General features: G+C 40.0%; 1 protein-coding gene across 1 annotated transcript in view; it reads left to right on the forward strand.

Annotated features, from left to right (window-relative positions):
- The window catches only part of CTNNA2 (catenin alpha 2), a 1,386,686-nt gene that overhangs the window by 484,768 nt on the left and 876,592 nt on the right, over nt 1-25,326 (forward strand). Inside the window, exon 6 of the mRNA XM_069583081.1 lies at nt 442-708. Coding sequence (XP_069439182.1) covers nt 442-708 — 267 coding nt within the window. The remainder of the gene's footprint in view (nt 1-441; nt 709-25,326) is intronic.

Consider the following 25,326-nt stretch of genomic DNA (forward strand, 5'->3'; position numbering starts at 1 on the left):
AGGCACAAAATTGTTTTATGTTTTGATTTTAGATTGGTAAGTTAAATAATGTATGTCATGAAATGAGTATCCCAACTTGGAATTCGGAGAGTATAAATATTTTATTTTATATTGTTGTTCAGTTGCTAAGTCGTGTCCAACTTTATGACACCATGGACTGCAGTGCCCTATGCTTCCCTGTCCTTCACCATCCCCTGGAGTTTGCTCAAACTCATGTCTTATAGTTCTACTTTTTTACCTTTGTATTGATCAATACAAATTAGATTTAATGACATACCCATACCACGTATAATATAGTCGTTACACAGCATCTTATAAACAAATGAAGTAAAATATTAACTGAATACAAATAAAATTGACGTGGTCCTAGAAGTCTGTGACTCTAAGCTCTGTTACAGATACTTTCATGGCAAGCTTCACATTTGTGTTTTGCACACACAGGAGCTGAAGGACCCTCACTGTCGAGATGAGATGGCAGCCGCTCGAGGAGCTCTGAAGAAGAATGCCACAATGCTGTACACGGCCTCCCAAGCTTTTCTCCGCCACCCAGACGTTGCTGCCACCAGAGCCAACCGAGATTACGTGTTCAAACAAGTCCAGGAGGCCATTGCCGGCATCTCCAATGCTGCTCAAGCTACCTCTCCCACCGATGAAGCCAAAGGCCACACGGGCATTGGGGAGCTGGCTGCGGCTCTGAACGAGTTTGATGTAAGCGTCTGGGTGATGTATCCAAGGGGAGTGTGCTTTCACTGAGAAAATGATTTAGGGATGAAGCGATACCAAGATACTATCGATTTGCCTCTTTTGGAGGCTTCTAATAGTAAGATAAGCTACATGATATGTCACTGTTGGGAATCTGACATCTTGGTGGAATGTAGTACTGGTCTTTGAAGGAACCGACAACTATATTTAAGAACCTGATCGTATTCAAGCAGAAACCCGCAATACTGTAACTTTCCTTACTGTTACAGTAAGGACAGTTTATAATTTGCAAGTTTATCTTCATTATTCAGGGTTTCCCCTCTGGCACAGTGAGTAAGGAATCCGCCTACAGTGCAGGAGATGTGCAGGTTTGATCCCTGGGTCAGGTCAGGAAGATCCCCTAGGAGAGGAACCCAGCAGGCCACAGTCCAAAGGGTCCCAAAGAGTCAGATATGACTGAGCGACTAGGCACACAGCACTTCATTATTGAAGAGGCAAACATCCTAGGCACTGTAGGTGTACAGTACCTGTATGTTGTGTCTGAGTAAAGGATTGCTCTCAATTTCTTGATTTTTCAGTCCCTGGCGAGCAAACTCCATTGTCCTCTCGTCCTATCCAGGATCCTGGTCTTCCTAGCATCAGCGCTGCCTCACCCCTCCCCAGGTGGCACCTCTGCTAGTCCCATGAATGACTCGCATTCTGAACCTGCTGTTTCTAGGGGTGTGTCCCAATGAGGGAAGCAGTGGAAGGAGGGCTCAGTGAGCCTGGGTATATTCGAGGCAACAAAATGAGCTGGAAGGATGCCTGTCATCAATGGTCCAGGCTAACAGTTCTCACCACTCCTGGGTCAGGATATGGCCTGCTGGGGTCCAGCCCCAGTGGATCCAGGGTAATTCGAAGTGTGAATGGCGTAGGCGAGGAAAAACTTATTTATTAATATAAGATTAGATTAGGAAGAAATAGTGTAGTAGGAAAACTTAGTGGAGAAAAGAGGCTGAATAACTTGGTTTACGTGGAAAGCCAATAAAGTTCCAGACAAGGAGCATGCACCATCTATGTTAGGTCACTGGTGTCCTCTTGAATAGCGGGCGGTGCCCCACCTTAGGCTCCCTCTCGCATGGATCTTAGAAGCCGGGGCAAGTAAGTAGACATGCGGAGCCTCCACGCCCCAGATGGGAATTCAGCCAGAAAACAGAGAGAAGAGGAGACACGGGGGAAACCCAGTCATTCCAATGACTGGCGCGGCCTCTATTGTCTAGAAAGGCCTTTTATGCCTTTTTGATTGTACATAGAGATCAATGGGTAACACAAAGTTATGCAGCGTTAGCAGCCCAGACTCATCAAAACCAGGCTTTTCTCTCTGCATACCTGTCTTAAGTAATTTACATCATCTTCTGGCCAAAAGGGCCAGTTAACATTTTACAGCTGTATTTCTGATAAGGGTTTGTCAACCAGAAGACTTATTTGTGTTGATCTTCCCAAAGTCTGGTGCCACTCTCAGAAAACACTAAATAAAGTTACATTCTCACATAGCAAAGATACAGCAATTTATAACAAGCAAAAGGAGTACAGTGATTTATAACAAAAGAAAAGTAATTAACTCAAAAGTCTAGTGTTGCTAACATCAAAACTATTATATATCTTTTTCCATATCCCATTTACATTGATTAACATCCTCCCAGGTGCCTAAAAGATAAAGAATATGGAGGCCTGGCAGCAATCATTGAGTCAACAGTGAAATCCATCACCAATATGATTTTTAGCTCTTTAGAAAAGGCTCTGATTCTTTAAGGTGCTTTAAGCTTTGTGCCTCTTGCAGATGGGGGGCTGTAAGCAATTCACAAGCTGTAAAATGTCCGGGGGAACCTGTAAGGTAAGTTAGAGAGCTATCAGGGGGTTTTAAGCCTAGACATTCTTTTGCAGGAGACTGAAGCCCTGAATTAACTTTTTCCAGAGAGTGTCAGAAGAGTGGAAAAGTACAATACAATAAGGCAGGCAGATTCTTATTTTTGGGGTACATGCTCAGGAAATACCAGGGGGAAACCCTGAGGCTTGACTCACCTTGCCCATCAGGCCTCTCTGCATGACCTTGTCATGGGTGGGATTCCTCACGCTGGCTCCCGGCAATGGCCCACCTTTGAGAAGTTGGAATTCAGTTGAATTTATCCCATGTTCAGTTCAGTTCAGTCACTCAGTCGTGTCCGACTCTTTGCAAACCCATGAATCGCAGCACGCCAGGCCTCCCTGTCCATCACCAACTCCCAGAGTTCACTCAGACTCACGTCCATCGAGTTCGTGATACCATCCAGCCATCTCATCCTCGGTCGTCCCCTTCTCCTCCTGCCCCCAATCCCTCCCAGCATCAGAGTCTTTTCCAATGAGTCAACTCTTCACATGAGGTGGCCAAGGTACTGGAGTTTCAGCTTTAGCATCATTCCTTCCAAAGAAATCCCAGGGTTGATCTCCTTCAGAATGGACTGGTTGGATCTCGTTGCAGTCCAAGGGACTCTCAAGAGTCTTCTCCAACACCACAGTTCAAAAGCGTCAATTCTTTGGCGCTCAGCCTTCTTCACAGTCCAACTCTCACATCCATACATGACCACAGGAAAAACCATAGCCTTGACTAGATGGACCTTAGTCGGCAAAGTAATATCTCTGCTTTTGAATATACTGTCTAAGTTGGCCATAACTTTTCTTCCAAGGAGTAAGCATCTTCTAATTTCATGGCTGCAGTCACCATCTGCAGTGATTTTGGAGCCCCCCAAAATGAAGTCTGACACTGTTTCCACTGTTTCCCCATCTATTTCCCATGAAGTGATGGGACCAGATGCCATGATCTTCGTTCTCTGAATCCCATGTTCCGTGAGAGCCTATATGTGTGGTGAGCTACAGACATTTATAAATAGTTAGCATCTGCTTTTAAGAGTTATGTTTTCCTGTAGAGGAGAAAAAGGACAAAGAATGAACCAAGAGTCTAAATGATGAAATACAATGTAACAGAGATTCACAGGAGAAAAATCAGTTATTAACAGCTGTGGAAAAAAATGATGATTTTGCTCTTGGATATGCAGACATGAATTTTTGGCAGGAGATGACTGACTGCCTGTTAGAAAAGAGGACCAGGAGGAAATGATTGTTAAAGGCATGGAAATGGATGATATAAAGGAGAGATAATTAAAATACTTTGTATACAGATAAGGGCTTCCCTAGTGGCTCAGTAAAGAATCCTCCTGAAATGTAGACCCAGGTTTGATCCCTGGGTATGGAAGATCCCCTGGAGAAGGGAAATGCTACCCATTCTAATGTTCTTGCCTGGAGAATCCCATGGATAGAGGAGCCCGAAGTCCATGGAGTGGTAAAGAGTCGGACACGACTGAGTGACTAAGGACCCACACATACCCAGATAATAGGCATACACAGATAATTCTTCCCTGTTTTCACAGATGGCTCTCCTCTTTCTCTTATTTTTTTAAGTTAGTCAAAGAAATATATATACATATTGAACTCACACTATATATTATTTCCAAAGTATTTTATAAGGACTAATTGTAATAAATTTCAAGTATTTACCAGAAATTGGGCCTTAATATGTAGTGTACTCACAAAGGTTTAGGAGACAACATAAAATTCATTAGAACTAATAAGACACTTCAATAAGTTTATCAATTTTAAAATAAACATATAAAAGTCACTAGATTTCCATACTGTAAAAAAAAGAAATGAAATAATGGAAAAGAGATCCTGTTTACAAAATGAAGAGTAAAATCAATACTTTTATTTTACTAAATTTACAAAATAATTTGCAAAATTATTATTTTAATACTTAATTTTATTTATTTATAGATGCTAGAAATAATCCTGATACAGATATAGAGGACATAAGAGAGGAAATTGAATTACTCTACTAAGGGGTTAATGAGTGAGTGAAAGTCGCTTAGTTGTATGCAACTCTGTGACCCCATGGACAGTAGCTTGCCAGGCTCCTCTGACTGTGAAATTCTCCAGGCGAGAATACTGTAGTGGGTTGCCATTCCCTTCTCCGGGAGATCTTCCTGACCCAGGGGAGAACCTAGGTATCCCACATTGCAGGCAGATTCTTTACCATCAGAGCCACTAGGGAAACCTTTACCAGGGTTACGTTTTCCTTTTTGGTAAAAGATGTCAGGGTCCGAGGTAGGGAAAACTATTGACCCTATCAATTTTTGTAAGATTCATACAGTCCCTATAAAAATTCTAAGAGGGTGTTTTTTTGGAACTTAATAGAGTGATGATAAGGGTTTTTTGTTGGTTTTTCTGGAATATGAATGGATGAACCCATAATTTAAGGAAACAAAAGTGAGTAAGTCATGTACTTAGATATTAACACATTATAATGCCATATTAATTTTTAGTGAGTACATGAGAAGAAAAATGTCTCATCAGTTAAACAGAACAGAAAATTACAATGTCAAATACAAAATTTTTTCATGAAATGATGCTCTTTTTTTTGGAAATTGTGCTTTTTAAAATTAAGAGTAGGTAGATTATTTAGATTTTGATCAATTGCAGTGTAATCATAGTTTATTTTATAATAAAAAAGTAAACAGTAAAACCTAAGTGAGGACCTGATAATAATGTAGGCGTGCACATACAGAGGCCTCTCTTGAAAGACAGTCCAGACACTTTAGTTGCGGCCACCTTCTTCCCAAGAACGTGATGCCTGCAGCTCCCCGTTCTCTTTCTATCTCGATGATTTTCATTAAAAGGAGTCTTTGGCCACAGTGAATTTAACAATCAAGGCATCACTGGGTATTATACCTTTAGACTCAGAAGATAAAAACTTAAGGCCATATGAGGAAAATATATTAATAAAATGTGATGATATACTTTCCACCTGTTCTAATAGGGTGGCATCTTCTCATGCTGGACAAGTAAGGCTTTGGGAAATTAACACATGAATATAATAATTGAAGTTATTTTTTAAAATAAAAAATGGCATATTAACTAATTCACTAATTATGTTTTATTAACTTTATATATCATTATACATATTTACTAGGTGGTTTATTCTTACATTAAGTATATGTTAACTAAGTAATTGTATATTCTATTAGCTAAGTATATTAACCAGATAGTATTCTATTATTAAATGGCTATTAGTTCTCAAGCTATGTCAATTGCATAAAGCATTATTTAATGTCTAAAATTTTTTTTCTCAGATGCTGACGAAAATCTACATGTGGAACTGTCTCAATTAGCGGTAGAATTAGATAGTAATTCCATTTGGTCTGGATCCCTAAAAACAGTTATTTAATAAATGCAATTAATTTCAGCATCTCAAAAGTAATAATGCTACTACTGGTGTAATGCTACACCAAAAAATCTGGATATCACTTAACGATATTTGAAATTTTCTCACTAAAAATAGTGTTCTATTGCTCTTTACTTTGTAACAGAATTATACATTTCTCTTCCATATTTACATAATGAATATTTTAGCATTTTTTATTTCCCAGGCATATTGGCTTGAAATTGATTTAGAATTCACAGGCATCTGTCTTGAATTCTAAATGTTATTCTCAGATATTAAACAAAGTGGTGTTTCATTGGATGAGAAACTTAGACTTCCTGTGATTTACTTTTCTGGTAACATTCCTTCCTGATGCTTGGTTTAATGCTTGCCAATGTAATAGGAATTTGAAAAAGTCAAACAACTTTGAGATTCTGAAGTAAAAGGAACCATATACATAGAAAATACATTTTCAGTCGTCTCCTGATGCTGAAGTCCATTGCATAATAATAGTCATCATTGGGTCAAACAGTTTTTCAAGAGGTAGGTTGCAGAAGTGGCTTTGAGTTTCTTATTTAATTAAGTACAAGGGAATAATTAGTATTTTTGCCTTCATCTAAAATTATAGGATTGATTTTTACCTGGGTAGTTATAATTAGATCTCAATGATTGATGATCGATTTTCTGGCGCTGTTATCCTGTCTACATGAATAGTTGTGGTAGTGATTTATGCAATAAAAGACTGAAGTGAAAAACCCGGTATTTTAACAACTTCAAACTGTTAAGACAGTTTCTAATGATACAGCAGCAAAAAGTAAAATGATTGCTAATCAGTGGAACTGTCAGCCTCTATTTAAAATGTGGCAGTTTGAGGTAGTGAATTTTATCTAGTGAAACTATCTACTGGGGGATACTGGAAAGAGCTTAGAAAAATGTAATGACTGCTCAGAAGTAAATCATGTTATAATGTCAATGCTGACTAGTAGAAAACTTTCAAGAATGGGAGAGAGGAGAATGAAAAGTTATTGCTACAGAATTTCCTTAAAAGAAAAGAGAACGTACCATATCTTATTTTCTGAAACTTTCTTTTATAGATAAAGATGCTTTCGAAATATGGAAATTCACACCATTCATGGCATAGTCTTTAAAATCAATAGCTATTTCTCTTTTATTTTCTTTTAAATCAGACAATTCCTCTAATCTTAATATCAGATTCCTCTCATCTTAAATGCTTTAGTTGTGTTTTTGCCTCTTTCTTCTCCCATTTCACTTGGGAATTTGCTTGATTAGTAATTCTAATTTTCTTTCATCTTCACTTTCTCCTTCTGCACTTGTTCGGTCCCCTCAGCCTGTAGAAAAATGTCTTCTATAACCAAAAAGGAAAATGAAATAAAATTGACTACCATAATTAACCGTATTCACATATTTCACTTTTTTTTTTTTTTTTTGCTTAGTGTTTAAGGAGTGATTCCAGTCTACTTGCTGCTTACTGGCTGTTAGCTCTTTCGCCTTGTCATTTGCTCCTGTCTCTCCTCTATGTCCTCATATTTCCACTATGTCTGAGGGTCTTGGGGGACCCTGCATTCATGGAACCTTTGCACTCTTATTCTCTGGTTCTTGACTGCTTCAACTTTGGAGGGAGGAAGGTGTTGAATAGTATTAACTATACTTTCCCTTTCATTGCATTACTTCTCACTTGCAAGATTTAAATCTGTGCCTGAGAAGTAGGACAGTCTGGTCACAACCACATTGAGCTGAAATGTCATCATGACATACATACTCTATGTGAGTTGTCACTTGTATTTCTGCCTAATTTTTCATACCTCCCATCTACTTTCTCATGTTTTCTTCTTTTTTTTTTTCCTCCTATTTAAATATATTTTCTTTTCTTGATCTAGTTTCAGTTTTCTTGCTGATCTGGTGTTCAGTGGATGGAAATGTTGGAATGTGAAAGTGAGAAATGCTGTGATGCCTATATTACAGGTGGATGAGGGTGGCAAGAGAATGTAATCCGACATGGTGAAGGGACTGAGGGGGAGAGAATTGTCACTCCCCGGGGAGCATCTCCATGCTCAGTGCTCCAGTGTTCACTCCCTAGAGTGGCTTCAACTGTGTGCTGGTCTCAGGGGGTGCACTCATATTCCAGAATATCTAGTCCAAAGAAAGAGGTGAAGCAGCAGGATTCCAGGTGGCAGCAGTCATTTCAGGACACCAGCTCCTGAAACGGGGTCATGGAGAAGAGGTTTCTGGGTATCTGATAGTAATAGCAACCCTGGATTTGGGTTTGGGATACAGTGTTAGAATATAGCTCCAGTGGAGAGCTGGAGGGTTATTATATCACTTAAGTCAGAGGCCCACATACCTGACCTCAGAGATCTATGTTGAATGAATCTGAAGAAGTAGAATTTCTCTTTTGATCCCCTTCTCCAAATATCACTGTTTGTCTTTTAGAATAGGAAATAACTATTTCTTATTATTATTACTAGGCCCAAATGGATGCTCCTGGGCAAGTATGGGTCCCTTAAGGACTCATGAACCAAAATTATGGCTGGCTCAGGGATTCTCAAAGGATTTTATTGCTTCATGATTTCTACAACATCAGGCAAGGAGGGAGGCCACCATGAAGAAGACATTTTACCGAGCATCTCGTTCAGTCCCGTCCCAGTTCTAACCCTCCCTTTTGCTCTGGAAATCAACATAGTTATTTATCAGAAAGGTTTACCCCAGGCCTCCTCTCCTTCTCTGATGTTCTGTACAGTCATTCCTACTGAAATCTGGGAACCCTCATGTTTGGCTAAGAAGATAACAAGTTTTCTGTGTATTTCTTTACATGAGAGTGAGGGTGGAGAGAGAAGAGGAGAGGACCCCATCAGAACACTATAAACACACTGGCAGGAAAGTGCAAGATGTAGCTGGTGTTCTAAAGCAATTAGCAAGGTGGAGGCCAAATGCATAAAAATGAAAGCCAGTAAGCATGACTGCTTAGCTTTTAGAAAGCAATTTCAGATTTCTAATTCAGGTACTAATAAGCTAAGGCAGGCAAGCTCAGCAATTTTCTGCTTCTCTGAGTTCATGCCAATATTTTTGAAAGCTTAATGTCTGTACAGTTATATGTGTTAATTTTTAATGCTTTTATTAAGTATTAAGTGCTTAATACTTAAAAATGCCCTCTACTATATTCCTATGAGGCGATTCCCACTTAATGGCTATTGGACGTAGCCTAGGATTTTGGTAAGATCTCAGAACTTGGATTCAGGTATCTGGCTACTACTTCAAACCCTGTAAGGAACTAAGGATATGTAAACTTAAGTTACTGAGATAGCAACTCTAGGCCTTGGAATGAGGTTTCGGTATAGGAGAGGTGAGAGAAGTCATAAAGGTGTAAAGGAGAAATGCTTACTGAACAGTTATAGTTACTACAGTGTTAAATGCGGCCATATCATATACTAACCTGTGTGTGTGACAGAGATAAGATTAGGAAGAGTGAAATCCAAGAATTCCTGGAAGAGGTGGTGCATGAGCAGGAATTAACATGATGAATGTGAATGAGAAGCTTTCTCAGACAGAAAGAACATCCTTGCATGCAGAGGCATGGTGGGTAAAGTATGTGTAAGCTATTTGCTTCTGGAGCCCAGGGAGAAATCTGGCTAAGTCAGGGAGCTGAAGGAAGCTTCTGGAGCCCTGTAGGCCATGCAGGGGGCTGGGCTTCAAACCGGAGGCATTAGGGAGTGGCTGGTAATCTAAGCGGAGGGTCGCCTGGTCAGATTTGTGTTTTTACATATCCCTCAGGACTTCCTTGGTGGCTCAGACAGTAAAGCGTCTGCCTGCAATGCGGGAGACCTGGGTTCAATCCCTGGGTTGGGAAGGTCTCCTGGAGAAGGAAATGGCGGCCCACTCCAGTATTCTTGCCTGGAGAATCCCATGGACCGAGGAGCCTGGTAGGCTATAGTCAGTCCGTGGGGTCACGAAGAGTCTGGCACAGCTGAGCGACTTCACTTTCGCTTTTGGCTGCAAGGTGGAGAATGGATTTGAGAAGAGCAAAGCTGCAGTGTACGAGAGAGATTAGAGTGAGAGGTTGTGCGTGTCAGTACATTGTGGGAACAGAAAGGGGAAGAAGTATACGTATCTGAACCATGTTGAAGGAGCATAATCAATGGACCTTGAGAACCATACTTCTTATTTTCATATATCCAAATAATTAATGTAAGATTTAATTATTCAAACAAACAAACATTTTTTTCAATTCCAATGGGGACATCTTGAGAACTTTTAGCCCTTTGTGGGATATTTGATTTTTTATGTAATATAACTTTTTTGCATTGATTTCTTTTTTTTTTCCTGGCTTTTAATTTACAGTCCCACCAATATGACTATTAAGTACCTAGTAATTTATGGGTATATATTTTTAATTTTTTTAATCCAAATCCTACAGCATCTAGGATTTTTCTAATTTAGTTTAAGCTATTTAGGTTTAAGTGAAAGTGACAGTGAAGTCGCTCAGTCGTGTCCGACTCTTTGCGACCCCATGGACTGTAGCCTACCATGCTCCTCCATCCATGGGATTTTCCAGGCAATAGTACTGGAGTAGGTTGCCATTTCCTACTCCAGGGGATCTTCCCGACACAGGGATTGAACCCAGGTCTCCTGCCTTGTAGACAGATACTTTACTGTCTGAGCCACCAGAGCTCCAAATTAGCATGCGTTCATAAGTGTTTATTTCACTTTTAAAAAGCAACAACAGATTATTTCACACCTTTTAAAAAAAAGTGGAGAACTTTTCCCATGTGTTAGGACGTAATATCAGTAACTAGAGGGTAGAAGACCCAGCAAGTCTCATATCTTCTCCCTATGAACTATCTCTGAATTTATTTGCCCTGGTTTCATTCTGGAAACTAACCGAAATAGCCTTGCTAGCCAGGAACAAGCAGTGGTGTTTCTAGCATTCTTTGCTATGCACTGACATCTGGTGGTCAAATAGAATATTAAGTCATAGTCTAGTGAGTTTGTTTCTACCTGTAAGTGTAGCACAGACTAAATCCATCCTATGTGGCCCAAACTCAGGGGATGCAAGAAGGTGCAGTTGGCCCTCAGAGAATTGTTCGTCTGCTTGTGACACCTTTCTTTACACTAACGTTATGCAATGGATGTTGCATTAATCCTTTTTTGAAGTTTATAGCCCTGGGGTGGTGGTAAAAATAGATACAGATGCAGGTAAGTTTATAACAAGAGATGCTCAGGGCAGGTGGAGAGTTTGGGGTGGTTCTGTTAAAGCATGAGACAGTCAGCCAGCATCTGGGACAAGGTATTCTTCCTGAGAAAGAAAGCAGAGACCCATTTATCTGGCTTCATCATTTATCATTGAGAAATCTTATTCTGGAATATTGATATCTCTCATATCTTCTTGCTTCCAAGAAAATTTAACTTTTTTAAGGTATAATAAGCCTAAGAGTATTTCCTGATAGCATCATTTGCTTTTATAGTATGTCTTATTATAATTACAACAAGGAAATATCCCAAGGCAATTAAATTTTCTCTTCTACATTTCAATTAGCAAACATAGAGCTGCAAAAAGTCACTGGGCAAATAACAGAATGAGATTTGAAATACCCTTCTTGAAAATTGCGGTTCAAATTCTCATTTATTTGCCTCCCTGAAGTCTTTAATCAAAAGTATTATGTTTCCAATCTGGTTTTATTTCTTTTCACAAGGGGAAATGGGAGAATCTGTATCTTCCCAAGGATAATGATTTTCTCTCTTAGGAACATTGATTCTCTGGATCTGAGCTCATCTTTATTTCAAATAATTAGCACTAAATCTAATAGTGAATACTGATGTAATTGATTATCATATTCTAAACTGTCTAAATGTGTGATGATGGCAAATATCATTTTGATTATCATTTATTTATTAACCATACTGTAAAATTTGGGAGCCAAGTGAGTCCTTTTATGTAGTGAACTCTTAAATGGTGAAAAGTGTTATCTATTTAAAATGTTTACTTCCTTAGTCTTATTTTTCTTTATGATTTCTTGTGTTAGAAATGCTTGTCTATACTTAACCCTCCAGAATTATACCTCCCCCTTCTCGTGTGCTTCCCATGATGCAGTAATGACAGTGTGCTTGGTACTCATGGATAAGATTTAGTTTGATTCTGTGGTGAAGTAAACACACACACACACACACACACACACACACACACACACATCCCTCCTGCTTCTAAAAACACTCATTTGGATTTTTCACCAACCAAATTCTCCAACACACTTCTGGAACTTCTCCTGCAGCGTATTTGGAAAGCTTCACTATAACCTGTTGAGTCCCATTGCTCATTTCTCCCAATGTCCTCTGATGCCCTGTGTACACATGCATTGAGCGAAGGCTGTAGGGAACCGGTTACCTGCAGATGTGCATGACAGTAAGATGGGCCGGTGGCTGATGTAGTGAGAGCGTAACTGAGGCCCTGCTTATCTTCCTGGTCGTGCTGGCTCCCCTCATGCTCCATGGAACAGCATGGTGTAGGGTGAACGAAACAAGCCTATGTCTGAATCCAGACACGAAAACTCTTCCCTCTGTGCCTCTGCTTCTGAGTCTATAACATGGAGTAATAATGTTGACTCCTCAAAATTGTGATAGTAATTTTATGGGATGAACATTCATAGCTGCCCAATCCATAGTAGTCAATATCTGGTGCCCCCAGAGTACCTATAAATTTGCTAGTTTGCCTAGTTCAAAAAATTATTAATTTATCAAAGGTTGTAGTTTCAACAAAGTCTCCCAGATATTGACTTTTCACAGTAATTACCAGGAAAAACTGTGTCCTTGAAACTAGATGGTTACATAAAGTAATCACTTACTTAAGGCTGACTAATTCATGCCCACATATTCTCAATTTTAGTGTTTACAAAACACTAAATAAAGTTTGTTCCCAGTGGGTCATGGTATAATATTGGATACATTCTTTTAATCATTTTATAAAGTTTGATTTTAGAAACATTATTTAAAATGTTAAAAAAAAAGTGCTTTTCAATTAGGTCAGTATTAAAAAAAAACTTGACATTTTAATGATAGAACACTGTCTATTTATCCTTGATAGAGAGACAGGGAGAGACCCACAGAGTCCATTCATTTTGAAACTTATTTCCTACTAAGATTTTCTTTTCTTCATCACTCTATAAAACTTTGAAGTTGGAAAGGGTATTCAGTGCCATCCAGTTTCATTCATCATGGGTTCTGAAGTCTCTACTCCACACACCTAGCAGCGCCTTCTGCCTTTGGAGGGCATTGCTGGGAGGAAATCATTGTGACCGTTTCTTGTTCTGTTTTTGAAAAGCGCTAATGTTAAAGACAAAGAGTTCTGTCTCAAGCTGAAATTTCCAGAGCAAATGTCCAAAATGCTTAACCTATCATGATTGCTAGGCTTTACCATATTTCACTATGGTCATAAATACAAGTCTTATTTCCTCCGTTAGATGGCTGGGAATTCCTATGTCCCTGCTTATCAGTTTTCACATGAGATCCGTAGTTAATAAATATTTTGGGATACTTGATTCTGCCATAATTTTGTGTCTCATCTTGACAAAGACCTTTTAAGTGATTTCCTTTCTAATCTTCTAATCTTCTTCAGCCCATTTTCTCACATTGCCACTAAGTTGTCTTTCGAAAAACCTGAAGCTTCCCTGTCTTTCTTCTGGTCTGCTGACACAAGAGAGTTTGAGAGTTCCCACTCACTGCACGTCAAACAGCTGCTGTTGATTGGTCTGGAAGTATAAGCAGCCATTGGTTTTCATGTTTCAGGTGGGACTGTTTTGATTACCTCCTGGCCTTCCCTGATGGTTAAGCAGGTCTGTAAGCTTTCAGACTGAAAGCGACTGAACTGAACTGAACTGAAGCTTTCATTTCCCATGGTTCTAATGAAGCCATGGAGGTTTGCTGTGAGGCTTAATAAAGCATACAAAAACACTTTGTAGGCTGGCTGACATAAACACTAAGGCTGTAGTCCCTGGGGTCGCGAAGAGTCGGATACGACTGAGCGACTTCACTTTGACTTTTCACTTTCATGCATTGGAGAAGGAAATTGCAGCCCACTCCAGTATTCTTGCCTAGAGAATCCCAGGGATGGGGGAGCCTGGTGGGCTGCCATCTATGGGGTCTCACAGAGTCGGACACGACTGAAGCGACTTAGCAGCAGCAGCAGCAGCATGGTGCTGGTGAGAAGTGGATGCCTTTGTATTATTATCTTTCTCAGTATAAAAATAATTTAATCTTAATTTGTTTGTTTTTTTGAAAATGATCTAAATTTACCTATTTGGTTGTAAGTTAAAAATGTTTCAAAATTTGTTACTTTAACAAAGTTTATATTGTAAATCTAGTTAATATGGACCTATTCCTCAAAGTAGACTCTAAAAATTTTTTTATATTTACAATCAAAACTAACTAATGGTCAGATTGCCACATACTTGAAAATGTAAATACAAGCCTCATTACTGGTGAATCGTGTGCTGGGAAATAAGATATAAGCCACTTGCGTGTCTTTGGCCCAGAAACTTCAGTTTTCTAAGTCATTGCCAGTGACTTTGATTTACCATCTATATCTTTTGCTAATGTCAACAGCAATCCCAATTCTGCAGTTTGTTCTTTGTTGTCATTTTCAGCTCATTATGCTTTTTGTTTATGGTTATACATTTATAATTATGCAAAAACCAGTTGTACGTAGATTCATTTTCTCAGAGAATAATTGCTGTATATTATAAAATCGTCACTCCCTAGCGACCACTATTTACTTTCCTAAGTAAGGAGTGATTAATTTAAAACCAGCACTCAGAGTCAATGTCTGTGTACAGGGATGGGCTGGGGGAAGAGGGGAGAGATCCTTTGTAATTCATTAGCAACTTTCCATCTCTGTGCTCTACTTATGGAGAAGGCAATGGCACCCCACTCCAGTACTCTTGCCTGGAAAATCCCATGGACAGAGGAGCCTGGTAGGCTGCAGTCTATGGGGTCGCCAAGAGTCGGACATGACTGAGCGACTTCACTTTCACTTTTTACTTTCATACATTGGAGAAGGAAATGGCAGCCCACTCCAGTGTTCTTGCTTGGAGAATCCCAGGGATGGGGGAGCCTGGTGGGCTGCCGTCTATGGGGTCACACAGAGTCGGACATGACTAAAGTGACTTTGCAGTAGCAGCAGTGCTCTACTTAATTGCTTTGCACAGCCTTGTATGTTACAATAAAGAAAGCCTAATTTTCTTATCAGTTAACTGCTGCCAGACTAGAGCAGAATAGAGAATTCTAGGAGGTAAATAACTATGGTGAAACCATGCACATAGTTTAACTGATTCAAACTCATGCAGTTTAGACCTTCTGCCGTGTAACTCCGGCTTTCCACAGGCTGTGTGTGCGGGATAGAGATGAATGGTGGAAGACGTGGCCAGTAATTGGTATATTGCTGAATGCTGGTGAGGGTGGAGATTGGGAGGTACAGAGTAGAACAAGAAGGAGTCTTAGTGGTGTAAAGAACATAGCAAATATAGATAAAAGTGAAAGAGCCTAAAAGAATTGAGGCCAAGAGGAACATACCAACTACATGGAATGCAAACATAGATAGCATTTATTCAGGCAAGAAAGCTAACAGAGCTGCACTTTCTTAGATGGCAGATTGCTCGGAAGTAACAGGACTTCCGTCTTTCATGAGTCTCCACATGAAGGTGTATTTTTTTTTTTTTGGTAGTTAGTGTTTTATTTTATTGATTGAAGTATGATTACTTTACAATGTTGTGTTAGTCTCTACTGTACAACAACATGAATCAGTTATGCTGTGCTGTGCTTAGTTGCTCAGGTGTGTCTGGCTCTTTGCGACCCCGTGGACTGTAGCCCGAAAGGCTCTTCTGTCCATGAGGATTCACCAGGCAAGAATACTAGAGTGGGCTGCCATGCTCTCCACCAGAGGATCTTCCAAACTCAGGGATCGAACCCAGGTCTCCCACATTGCAGGTGGATTCTGTCTGAGCCACCAGGGAAGCCCAAGAATACTGGAATGGGTAGCCTATCCCTTCTCCAGGAAATCTTGCTGACACAGCCTGTGGAAATCCTGAGTTACATGACAGATCTTCCCCCAGGAATCAAACCAGGGTCTCCTGCATTGCAGGCAAATGCTTCACCAGCTGAGCTACCAGGGAAGTCCTAAATCAGCTGTACGTATAGAAATATCCCCTTCCCTTTGGCGCCTCCCTCCCCCCTCCCCCCAGCCCCATCCCACCCCCCTAGATCATCCCAGAGCATTAAGCTGAGCTCCCTCTGCTATACAGCAGCTCCCCACTAGCTCTCTGTTTTACACATCCGCATGGAGTCTTCATGAACAGTAAAAAGAAGTAGTGCATTCTCTATCACGTGTTTTAATTCATGTTCTTTTAAAAGGCATCCCATTTTAAAAAATTGTGGTAGCAGTTTTACTCCTGGTAGTTAACATGGCCTTGTGCATAGTTGGCTCTCAAACACTTGTCAAATGAGAGAAAGAAGGGATGTGTGACAATATCTGCTGGAGAGCAGAGGAGGCAAAATGAGTATGTCAGTTCAGTTGAAAGGCTTATATTAATACTTACCGTTCAAACCTATTTACATGTAAGAAGAAGAGAAAGTATTGATGGTGCAAAATTGCTGACAATAACAACAAAAACAATAATGTGTATTTGACCTTGCCATGTGCTTTGGGTTTAAATCAATATATCTTAGATTTTGATAAATTTAAAAGTCATCAAGTCATTGAGCCACCTGCCTTAGAAGCCTGCCAGTTGTGGAAGTTTAACTGCCCAGGTAACTGTTTTCATGCTGAGGCATCTCTTTCCTTAAACTGATTCTTCCTCCAGGTTACATTTCCTTTAACGTTCTAGAATGACTCTATTGACTTTTTTTTTTTCCCCCCTGCCTCTTTGACCTTCACATCTCCCATCTCCTGGGCTTGCTTCTCTTTCCAGCCACTTAAGTGTGTTTTTTCCTCTAGAGTTCTATCTTTACTCTGTTCAGTTCTCACTAAAGGACCTCCAGGCTTGGCTGGTTGGGGTCCCATGTGCTGCATGCCTGTTTCTCTGGTCCCAGCTTCTCTCTGGAGCTCCAGACCGGTGACCATCTGGTTGTGTGATAACATCTAAGCATACAAATGCTCTCAAACTAAACATAATGTTATTTCCCTGTCAAGCCTAGCCTTTCTTTTAGTAGTTCTTATTTTAGACTAAAGTGTGACCTTTATGCGGAAAAGGCACTGGCACCCCACTCCAGTACTCTTGCCTGGAAAATCCCATGGACGGAAGAGCCTGGTAGGCTGTAGTCCATGGGGTCACAAAGAGTTGGACATAACTGAGCGACTGCACTTTCATTTTTCACTTTCATGCATTGGAGAAGGAAATGGCAAGCCATTCCAGTGTTCTTGCCTGGAGAATCCCAGGGACAGAGGAGCCTGTTAGGCTGCCGTCTCTGGGGTCGCACAGAGTCAGACACGACTGAAGCAACTTAGCAGCAGCAGTGACCTTTATGAATGTGGTTATTCAATCCAGAAAGCTGAGAGTCTTACCTACTTTCCTCTCCTGTTAATCTTAAACTCTTATAAATTCAGTTCCTTTTACAATTTTTGGCTGGACCCTCTCACCTTCATGTTTTATGACCCAGTTTATTCAGGTCCATGTTTTGGCCTGAACCATTGCTCACTGGTTGTTCTCCCTGCTCACCTTCCATCCCATTACCTCTGATGGTCTAGCTTTATCAAAATGCAAATCAGATATTATGTTTTCTTAACCAGTGAAATTCCATCTCCAGGATATAGTTTAAAGTTCTTAGCATGGTGTCAGATCACTTCACTAGGACCCCGACTACCTCTTTTATCTCAGATTCTTTTTTCTCACCTTCTGTTCCATGTCCCGTCATAATTAACTGTTTGTTATTCTTCAGAAGTACAATTGCTCTTTCTTTCATGCATTCCCTCTTGTGACGCTTTCTTTGTTTGAAATCTTTGCCTTTTTTTAACCTAATAAATGTATGCCCATTCTTACCAAGGTGCTTTATTTTTTGAAACTGTCTTTAATTTTCCTTTTAACTAAACCACTGTCCCTTTTATGTTACTACTAGACATTGAGTATATTAGTAGTAAGTGTATCATTCTGTTTTCAGTTCTGTGTCTACAGATGTGAGCACCAGAAGGACAGAGACCAGGTCACATTCATACTTTCATCAATATGGTGAGCATAAACATTTGTTGAAAGGATTCGCAAATGAAAATGCTCACTGTTTTGATCTTAGTGGCTCACTAGATTATCCTCCAATAATTTCTTCTCAGCCTTCTGCACTGTGGCCATATCAATTTCCCCAGAGGAGACATGACACTCCTTCGTAAACATTCTATTGTGTTCCAAAGGGCATCCATTGTCTTCTCAGTTGGGTTAACCCTTTTCGGATGTCTGTGTTCCAGTGTTATACAAAGACTCTGTATGATTTAAAGTATTATCAACGGATGCACATCAAAATCCAGACTTCAGAGAAGAACGTGACATCCTCATTAAGTACAAAGAATATTTGTCAGGCCATGCTGTGTTTCTTGAAAAGCAATTAACGTATTGCACATTATTCCTGTGAGAGGCAGAATGTATCTTTCTCATCTTAATTTGTGTGCTTAAAAGTAGACAGAAAAAGATAGATGAGTTTACACTCAAGGTGTATGCATTTCCCTCGTGGCCAATGAACCAATTTCCTTTTCATATTTGCAGAATATTGATACAATTATTCTTTCATCAGACATGAATTTGAGTATATAACCAGTTTGTGGAAATCACCTAGTAATTTATTAGGTTGATAACAGCAATTAAGTCATAATTGCTTCTGAGAAATATAAATTGACTTTCTGTGTTAAGTGGATAATTTAACATTCCAAATCACAGACATAGAGTGTAACTAATTTGAGGGATAAGAAGTTTGTTTCTCCTATTATTAAACTTAGAAAAATTTAAACCATTGACAATCCAGTAACTAATTATTCAGTTGCTGGATTATTGGGTTCATGTCACTTCTTGATTCTTTTCTCAGGTTGCTTGCCATTTTTACTATTTAAGGATATAAGGAGGAGAGGATTTTAGACAGGAATATAACATGTGGATAAGCCTTAGTTTTTTCAAGTTATTTAAAAACATTGTTCTTGTAAGTAAGTAAAGTGAAAGTTGCTCGGTCATATCCAGTTCTTTGTGACCCAATGGGCTGTAGCCTGCTAGGCTCCTCTGTCTATGGAATTCTCAATCTGTTAATTGGCAAATATTTATCAACTACTTATGTGCAAAGCATTCAGCTGGGTGTAGTAGAGGATACAAAAATGTGGGGAAAATGTCCTAATTGGTGGTCTCTTCCTAACCCTCTGTTTCTCTCTGTCTCTGTGTTAAACACACATACAAACACACAAGAGAGAGACTACACACACACACACACACACACATACACACACCCCTCCCACTAATGATGCATAGTAAGGTCAGACAAGAAGACAAGAGCCAAATGGGTAAGCTGGATGATAAATGACAAGGAATTAAATAATGGGACTTAAGAAGAGAGTCTTGTACACAGAGAGTTGAAGATAGTCTGCCCTGCATAGGGTCAACATGGGCTTCAGACAAGCAACAGGGAGGAAGGTGCTAAAATATTCAGTGTTGTTGTTTAATCACTAAGTTGTGTCTGACTCTTTGCGACCCCATGGGCTGTAGGCTGCCAGGTTCCTCTGTCCATGGGACTTCCCAGGAAAGAATATAGAGTGTGTTACCATTGCCTTTTCCAGGGGACTTTCCCGACTCATGTATAGAACCTGAGTCTCCTGCATTGCAGGTGGATTCTTTACTGCTGAGCCACCAGGCAGGCCCACAATTTTCAAAAGAGAATTAATATCATAGCACCCATGAACGTATATGGAGGTGGAATGTGGTAGTCAGGCACCACTTCGTCTCAAACCAAGAGTTTCTAGGGAGAGTCCTGGGAGATGACATTGAGAGGCAGATACTGCCATTAGACTGGAGAGAATTTTGAAGGTCACTGAGACTTGAACTGAATGGATATGAAGTTACATTTCTTTAAGTTGTCCTTGCTGAAAATGACAACCCAATTCAGAGGGTTGGATGAAAAAATGCAACTCATTGTTTAGTTCTATCAGGGACTTTAACAAATCTTACGAAAGGAATGATGAAAATAGAATTGGAGAACGACCAGGTAAGATAAGCGGTATCTCTAAGTTGTCTGGTAGTTGGTGATTAGAGGTAGTTTGACAGCCATTGAAAGTTTTGGACCAGTGGAGCAGAAGAACTGAGAAGAATTTTAAGAATGGTCTGTTAGGAAAAAATAAGTTATATAAGAAAGGAGGTTAATTTAGAGTTTGATGATGGAGCAAATGAGAGACAACAATGGCCTGAGTATGGGGTAGAGGGTGGAGTAACAGTGGAACTACAGAATCCTTCTGTAATGCAGGAAACCTGGGTTTGATCCCTGGGTTGGGAAGAGCCCCTGGAGGGCATGACAGTGCACTCCAGCATTTTGTCTGGAGAATCCCCATGGGCAGCCTGATGGGCTACAGTCCATGGGGTTGCAAAGAGTTGGACATGACGGAGCAACTAAGCACACACAAAGTATTTGAAAGAGTTATTTTAAATGACTTCGTTGTTAAAGTTTATTGCTCCTCTGTGCCATATAGTATTCTAAGCTCCTTACATATATTATTTTATTTTCTCAATGACTCTACACTATAGATACTGCTGTTGTTCTTGTTTTATAAATAAGGAAACTGAGACCCTCATCACTTATGCAACCTGCTCAGTTAGAAGTCACAGCTAGAAGGAATTGGAGCCAAGATTTTGATCCAAACTGTCCACCTCTATATCACTTTACTCCTGGTGGGAAAGACTGAGGGCAGGAGGAGAAGCGGAGTGACAGAGGTTGAAATGGTTGGATGGCATCATTCACTCAAAGAACATGAGTTTGAGCAAACTCTGGGAAATAGTGAAGGACAGGGACGCCTGGCATGCTGCAGTCCATGGGCTTGCAGAATCAGACATGACTGAACAGCTGAACAACAGCATATATTACAGGAATGGCTTGATCTTTAAATAGAAGTGCCTGAGAGAATGGGGCTGCAAGCACATGGACTTCAGAGCCAGAATGACTCCTCAAGTTTTTACTGTGTGGTCTCAACAAGCACCTAGCCTGTGGGAGCAACACTTCATTTCTTTGTCAAGTGAGGGTTTCTCGTGGGTTCTACTTTCTCACTAGCGAACCAGGAGGATGAAGTGAGAGTTTAGTTTCCTGTTTTTCTCTCCTCCTTGTTCCTCCATAGGACGGAGGCTGCTAAGCTTTGGAGGAAGATGAAAATTTCCTTTATACTTGGGGTGACGATTGGGCATCTAGTTGGCAATGGTCAGTGTGTCGCTATAGGGAAGGGCCTGGGCCTCAGGAGACAAGACTGGATGTGGGATTTGAGTTCTTGCTCATGACTAGATAATGGCTAAGGCCTGGGTAGGAGATCTCTCCAGGAAAGAGGACAGTGAGAAGATTTCTGAGGACAAGGGGCAGGACCTTGAGATGTGCTAGCTGCTCATGTAGATCAAGGGAGAACTGGGGAAGGAAGGAGAGAAGGAGCTGTCGGAGAGGTACGAGGAGACCCACAGTAAAGCACAGTCTCCTTTAGCACAACAAGTGAAGTCGCTCAGTCGTGTGTGACTCTTTGCACCACCCTCCGTCCATGGCATTCTCCAAGCAAGAATACTGGAGTGGGTTACCATTTCCTTCTCCAGGGGATCTTCCCGATCCAGGGATAGAACTTGGGTCTCCCGTGTTGCAGGCATTTTACCCTCTGAGCCACCAGGGAAGCCCTTTAGCACAGGTGAAGCTTAATTAAAGGAGTGGATGGTAAATTGTATTAAGTACTACACAGAAGTCCACCAGAAGTGGCTCTGACTATAAAGAGTCTGACTACAATGCAGGAAACTTGGGTTTGATCTCTGGATCAGGAAGATCCCCTAGAGAGGGGAATGGCTGCCCACTCTAGTATTCTTGTCAAGAGAATTCCATGGACAGAGGACCCTGGCTGGCTACAATCCATGGGGTCGCAAAGAGTCAGATAGGACTGAACAACCAACACTTCACACAGAAGTCAAAGAGGATGAAGACTAGTTTAAAAAGAGGGTCAACAATGTAGAGAGGTAAGGAGACTGAAGCGATAATATGCTGTTTTCAGCCAAAGAGTAAAATCAGATTTTTTTTTCTTCAACCCTCTAAAGGCTCAATTTGATTAAAGACAGTTTAGACACTTGCTTTCTGATCAGTCCATAATGTAAAGCAGAGGATAATGCCTCTGCCCTGCTTTACTGTGATTTGTTAAGTACTGTTCTTGTCAGAGCTTGAGACTGTGATCATGAATTGCTTGCAACAACTCTGCAACATACACAGATGATGGAGTTAGGCAAAATGAAACCGGTTTCCCTAAGATCAAAACATCCAGGGGGAAGAGTCCACAGCTGGACTGCCTCACCCAGTATTTTAATCCATTGCCTTTGGGAAATATATAACTCCATCTTGCTAAATAGCAGAATCTCTTCTCAAATGAAATTAAAATGAAATTAATGTGGTCTTAGATACATTTCTCTTTCAAAAAACATTAGATATCTAAGAATAAAAAGTGCTATATAATTATCAAGTCATTATCTTTGTCATTTAGTTCCAATTAAACTGAATTGTTTAGTTATAAATAATATCTTAAGTATATTATAAATGGTATAATTAGTTTATCTTTCAGTATATGCCTGAGAAGAAAGTGTTAAGGAATCAATTTTAAAATGCAATCTTAAAAATTAAGGCAAATTCAGAAATGAATCTTAGACTTTCTCTGTAGCTTAATAAAAATAATTAGGTGATTAAAACTCAGTAACTCAGTACCTTTAGTATTTTCCATTTCAAATGTTACCCCAGTTGGGCTATGAACAACTTTGTATTTAGAGATAGATTCACACTGGGAGAGAAGCTTGGGAAAGAATGAAAAAGATGAAAATGAATCTGTGTTAATTACTGATACACCACAGGGAGAATTAGTGTTTAAAACTAAACAAATAACACACTTTTGATTTAGACACCTCAGTTAATTTATTAAAATGGTCTTGATTTATGCTTTTATCTCAGACATCAATCTTTAATAGAAGGATTTAAAGCATTCAGAATCGGAATTAGGACCATACTTCATTATCAGTAGGTGCCTATCATTCTCAATTATCGGGGCTATAAAATTCCTTCCCCCCCTCTGTCTATAGACACTGTAATGGGAGACTAGAAGAGACTGCCTGAAGGATTATTAGATTTTAAACTGACAACTGACATTTTGGGCTTCCCAGGTGGCTTAGTGGTAAAAGAATTCGCCTGCCAATGCAGGAAACACATGAGATGCCAATTAAATCCCTGGGTCGGGAAAATTCCCCTGGAGGAGGAAATGGCAACCAACTCCAATATTCTTGCCTGGAGAATTCCATGGACAGAAGAGCTTGGTGGGCTACAGTCCACAGGGTCGCAAAGAGTCCGAAAGGACTGAGCACACATGATAGACATTTTAAAAATAATACTTGGTTGTTTTTCAGTAGCAAAGTCATAGTCAACTCTTTGTGATCCCATGGACAGCAGCACGCCCGTCTTCCCTGTACTTCACTGTCTCCTGGGGTTTGCTCAGATTCATGTACATTGAGTGGTGATGCTGTCTTACCATCTAGTAAATGACTGGTTGATAGATACTGCTGGGACCTGTTCATTTGTTTGCTTTGTTTGGAATTATTTCAGCAGCAAAATAATACAGTGAATAAAATTAAATGCCTTAAACAAATATTGACAACTCCGAAATTCTCTGTGACTTCTATGACCTGGATGACTTTGACAGGCCAAGGCCACAGAAAGCTCTGAACTGAACCAAAGCTTCCATTTTTCTGGGAAGGCTCAGTCATTTTCATGTTTCACCCAGGCTACAGAACCCTTCACTCCAGACCACAGGGCTTTGTACTTCTTCATGCATCAAGAAACAGAAAAACTCCTGAACTTCGTACTTGAGAAAAAGAAGGAAGGAAGGAAAGGCTATTTTATCAATGAAACCAAAAAACCCACCCGGTTATACCCCAAGACAAGACAAAGTGCACAGTTTAAATGCACAGAGGTGAATAGGATGAAGTGATGATAAAAGTGCAAAAAAAAAAAGGGGGGGGGAGGTTAAGACATGTACACTGTTGCCAATTCCAGGAAAAGTCTCAGAATATTTAAAGGAGAAATATTCCCTCCCTTAAACATTCGTTGTCATTTAAGTTTTCTGATTTGCATTGCTTTAATTACTCCAGGCCAGAATGACATATTCCTTTAGAAGAATGACTTTGACTAATGTTCCCTTCCTTTGTGAGACTTTTTTTCCAACATCTTTAAAAAATGAAAGTGAATGGTTTCAGAAGGGCATGTTGATATTTATTCTTTCTTCTGCTTGTTTGATTTGAAACAGTTATGTTGGACAGTAGGTGGTGAAGGTCTGGTGTTTATGAGGTAGAACAGCACAATTTATTATTTTTCGTTAGTTGCTACCTTGAACTATGTAGGTAGTAAAAACTCAGGGCACGTTTATCTTACTAGGTTGTCACAATAACAAAGAAACACAGAACTTACTCATACCACTAGCATTGGGCCTTTGCATGTTTATAAGATTAGAGCTAGGAAACCAATTGATTAAATCATTTTTGTTGTTGTTGTTGTCTTTTCTGGCATTTTGAAAATTCTGTATGCATTTGAGATGACTAAGTGCTTCTCTAAGGAGTTTAATTAAGAGTGAAAGCCAGGAAGATCTAAAGATAATAAATAAGATTTTTCTCCCAGTCTTTAGCAAGTAATTTCTTGGCTAGTAAAGGAAAAAAAAAAAAAAAGCCTTTACTTTCCTCAGTTCAGTTCAGTTCAGTCGCTCAGTCGTGTCTGACTCTATAACCCCATGAATTGCAACACGCCAGGCCTCGTCTTTCATCAGCTGTGCATTAGAAACCTTGGGAATGTAATCTGTGGGTATAAAACCACTCCATTATGGTTACGTGTGTGCTGGAGCTTTTCTACTGACATAACTGTAATTAAATATATTACTTTTATGTTCCTGATCTTACCACCTACACCAGTCATGCTCAGTTGCTGCTTTGAATGCCATTAGATAAGAACTCCAGAGAAGGCAATGGCACCCTACTCCAGTACTCTTGCCTGGAAAATCCCATGGACGGAGGATCCTGGAAGGCTGCAGTCCATGGGGTCGCTGAGGGTTGGACACAACTGAGCGACTTCACTTTCACTTTTCA

This window comes from Ovis canadensis, chromosome 3 (genome assembly GCF_042477335.2).
Source record: "Ovis canadensis isolate MfBH-ARS-UI-01 breed Bighorn chromosome 3, ARS-UI_OviCan_v2, whole genome shotgun sequence".
Classification (NCBI taxonomy): Eukaryota; Metazoa; Chordata; class Mammalia; order Artiodactyla; family Bovidae; genus Ovis; species Ovis canadensis.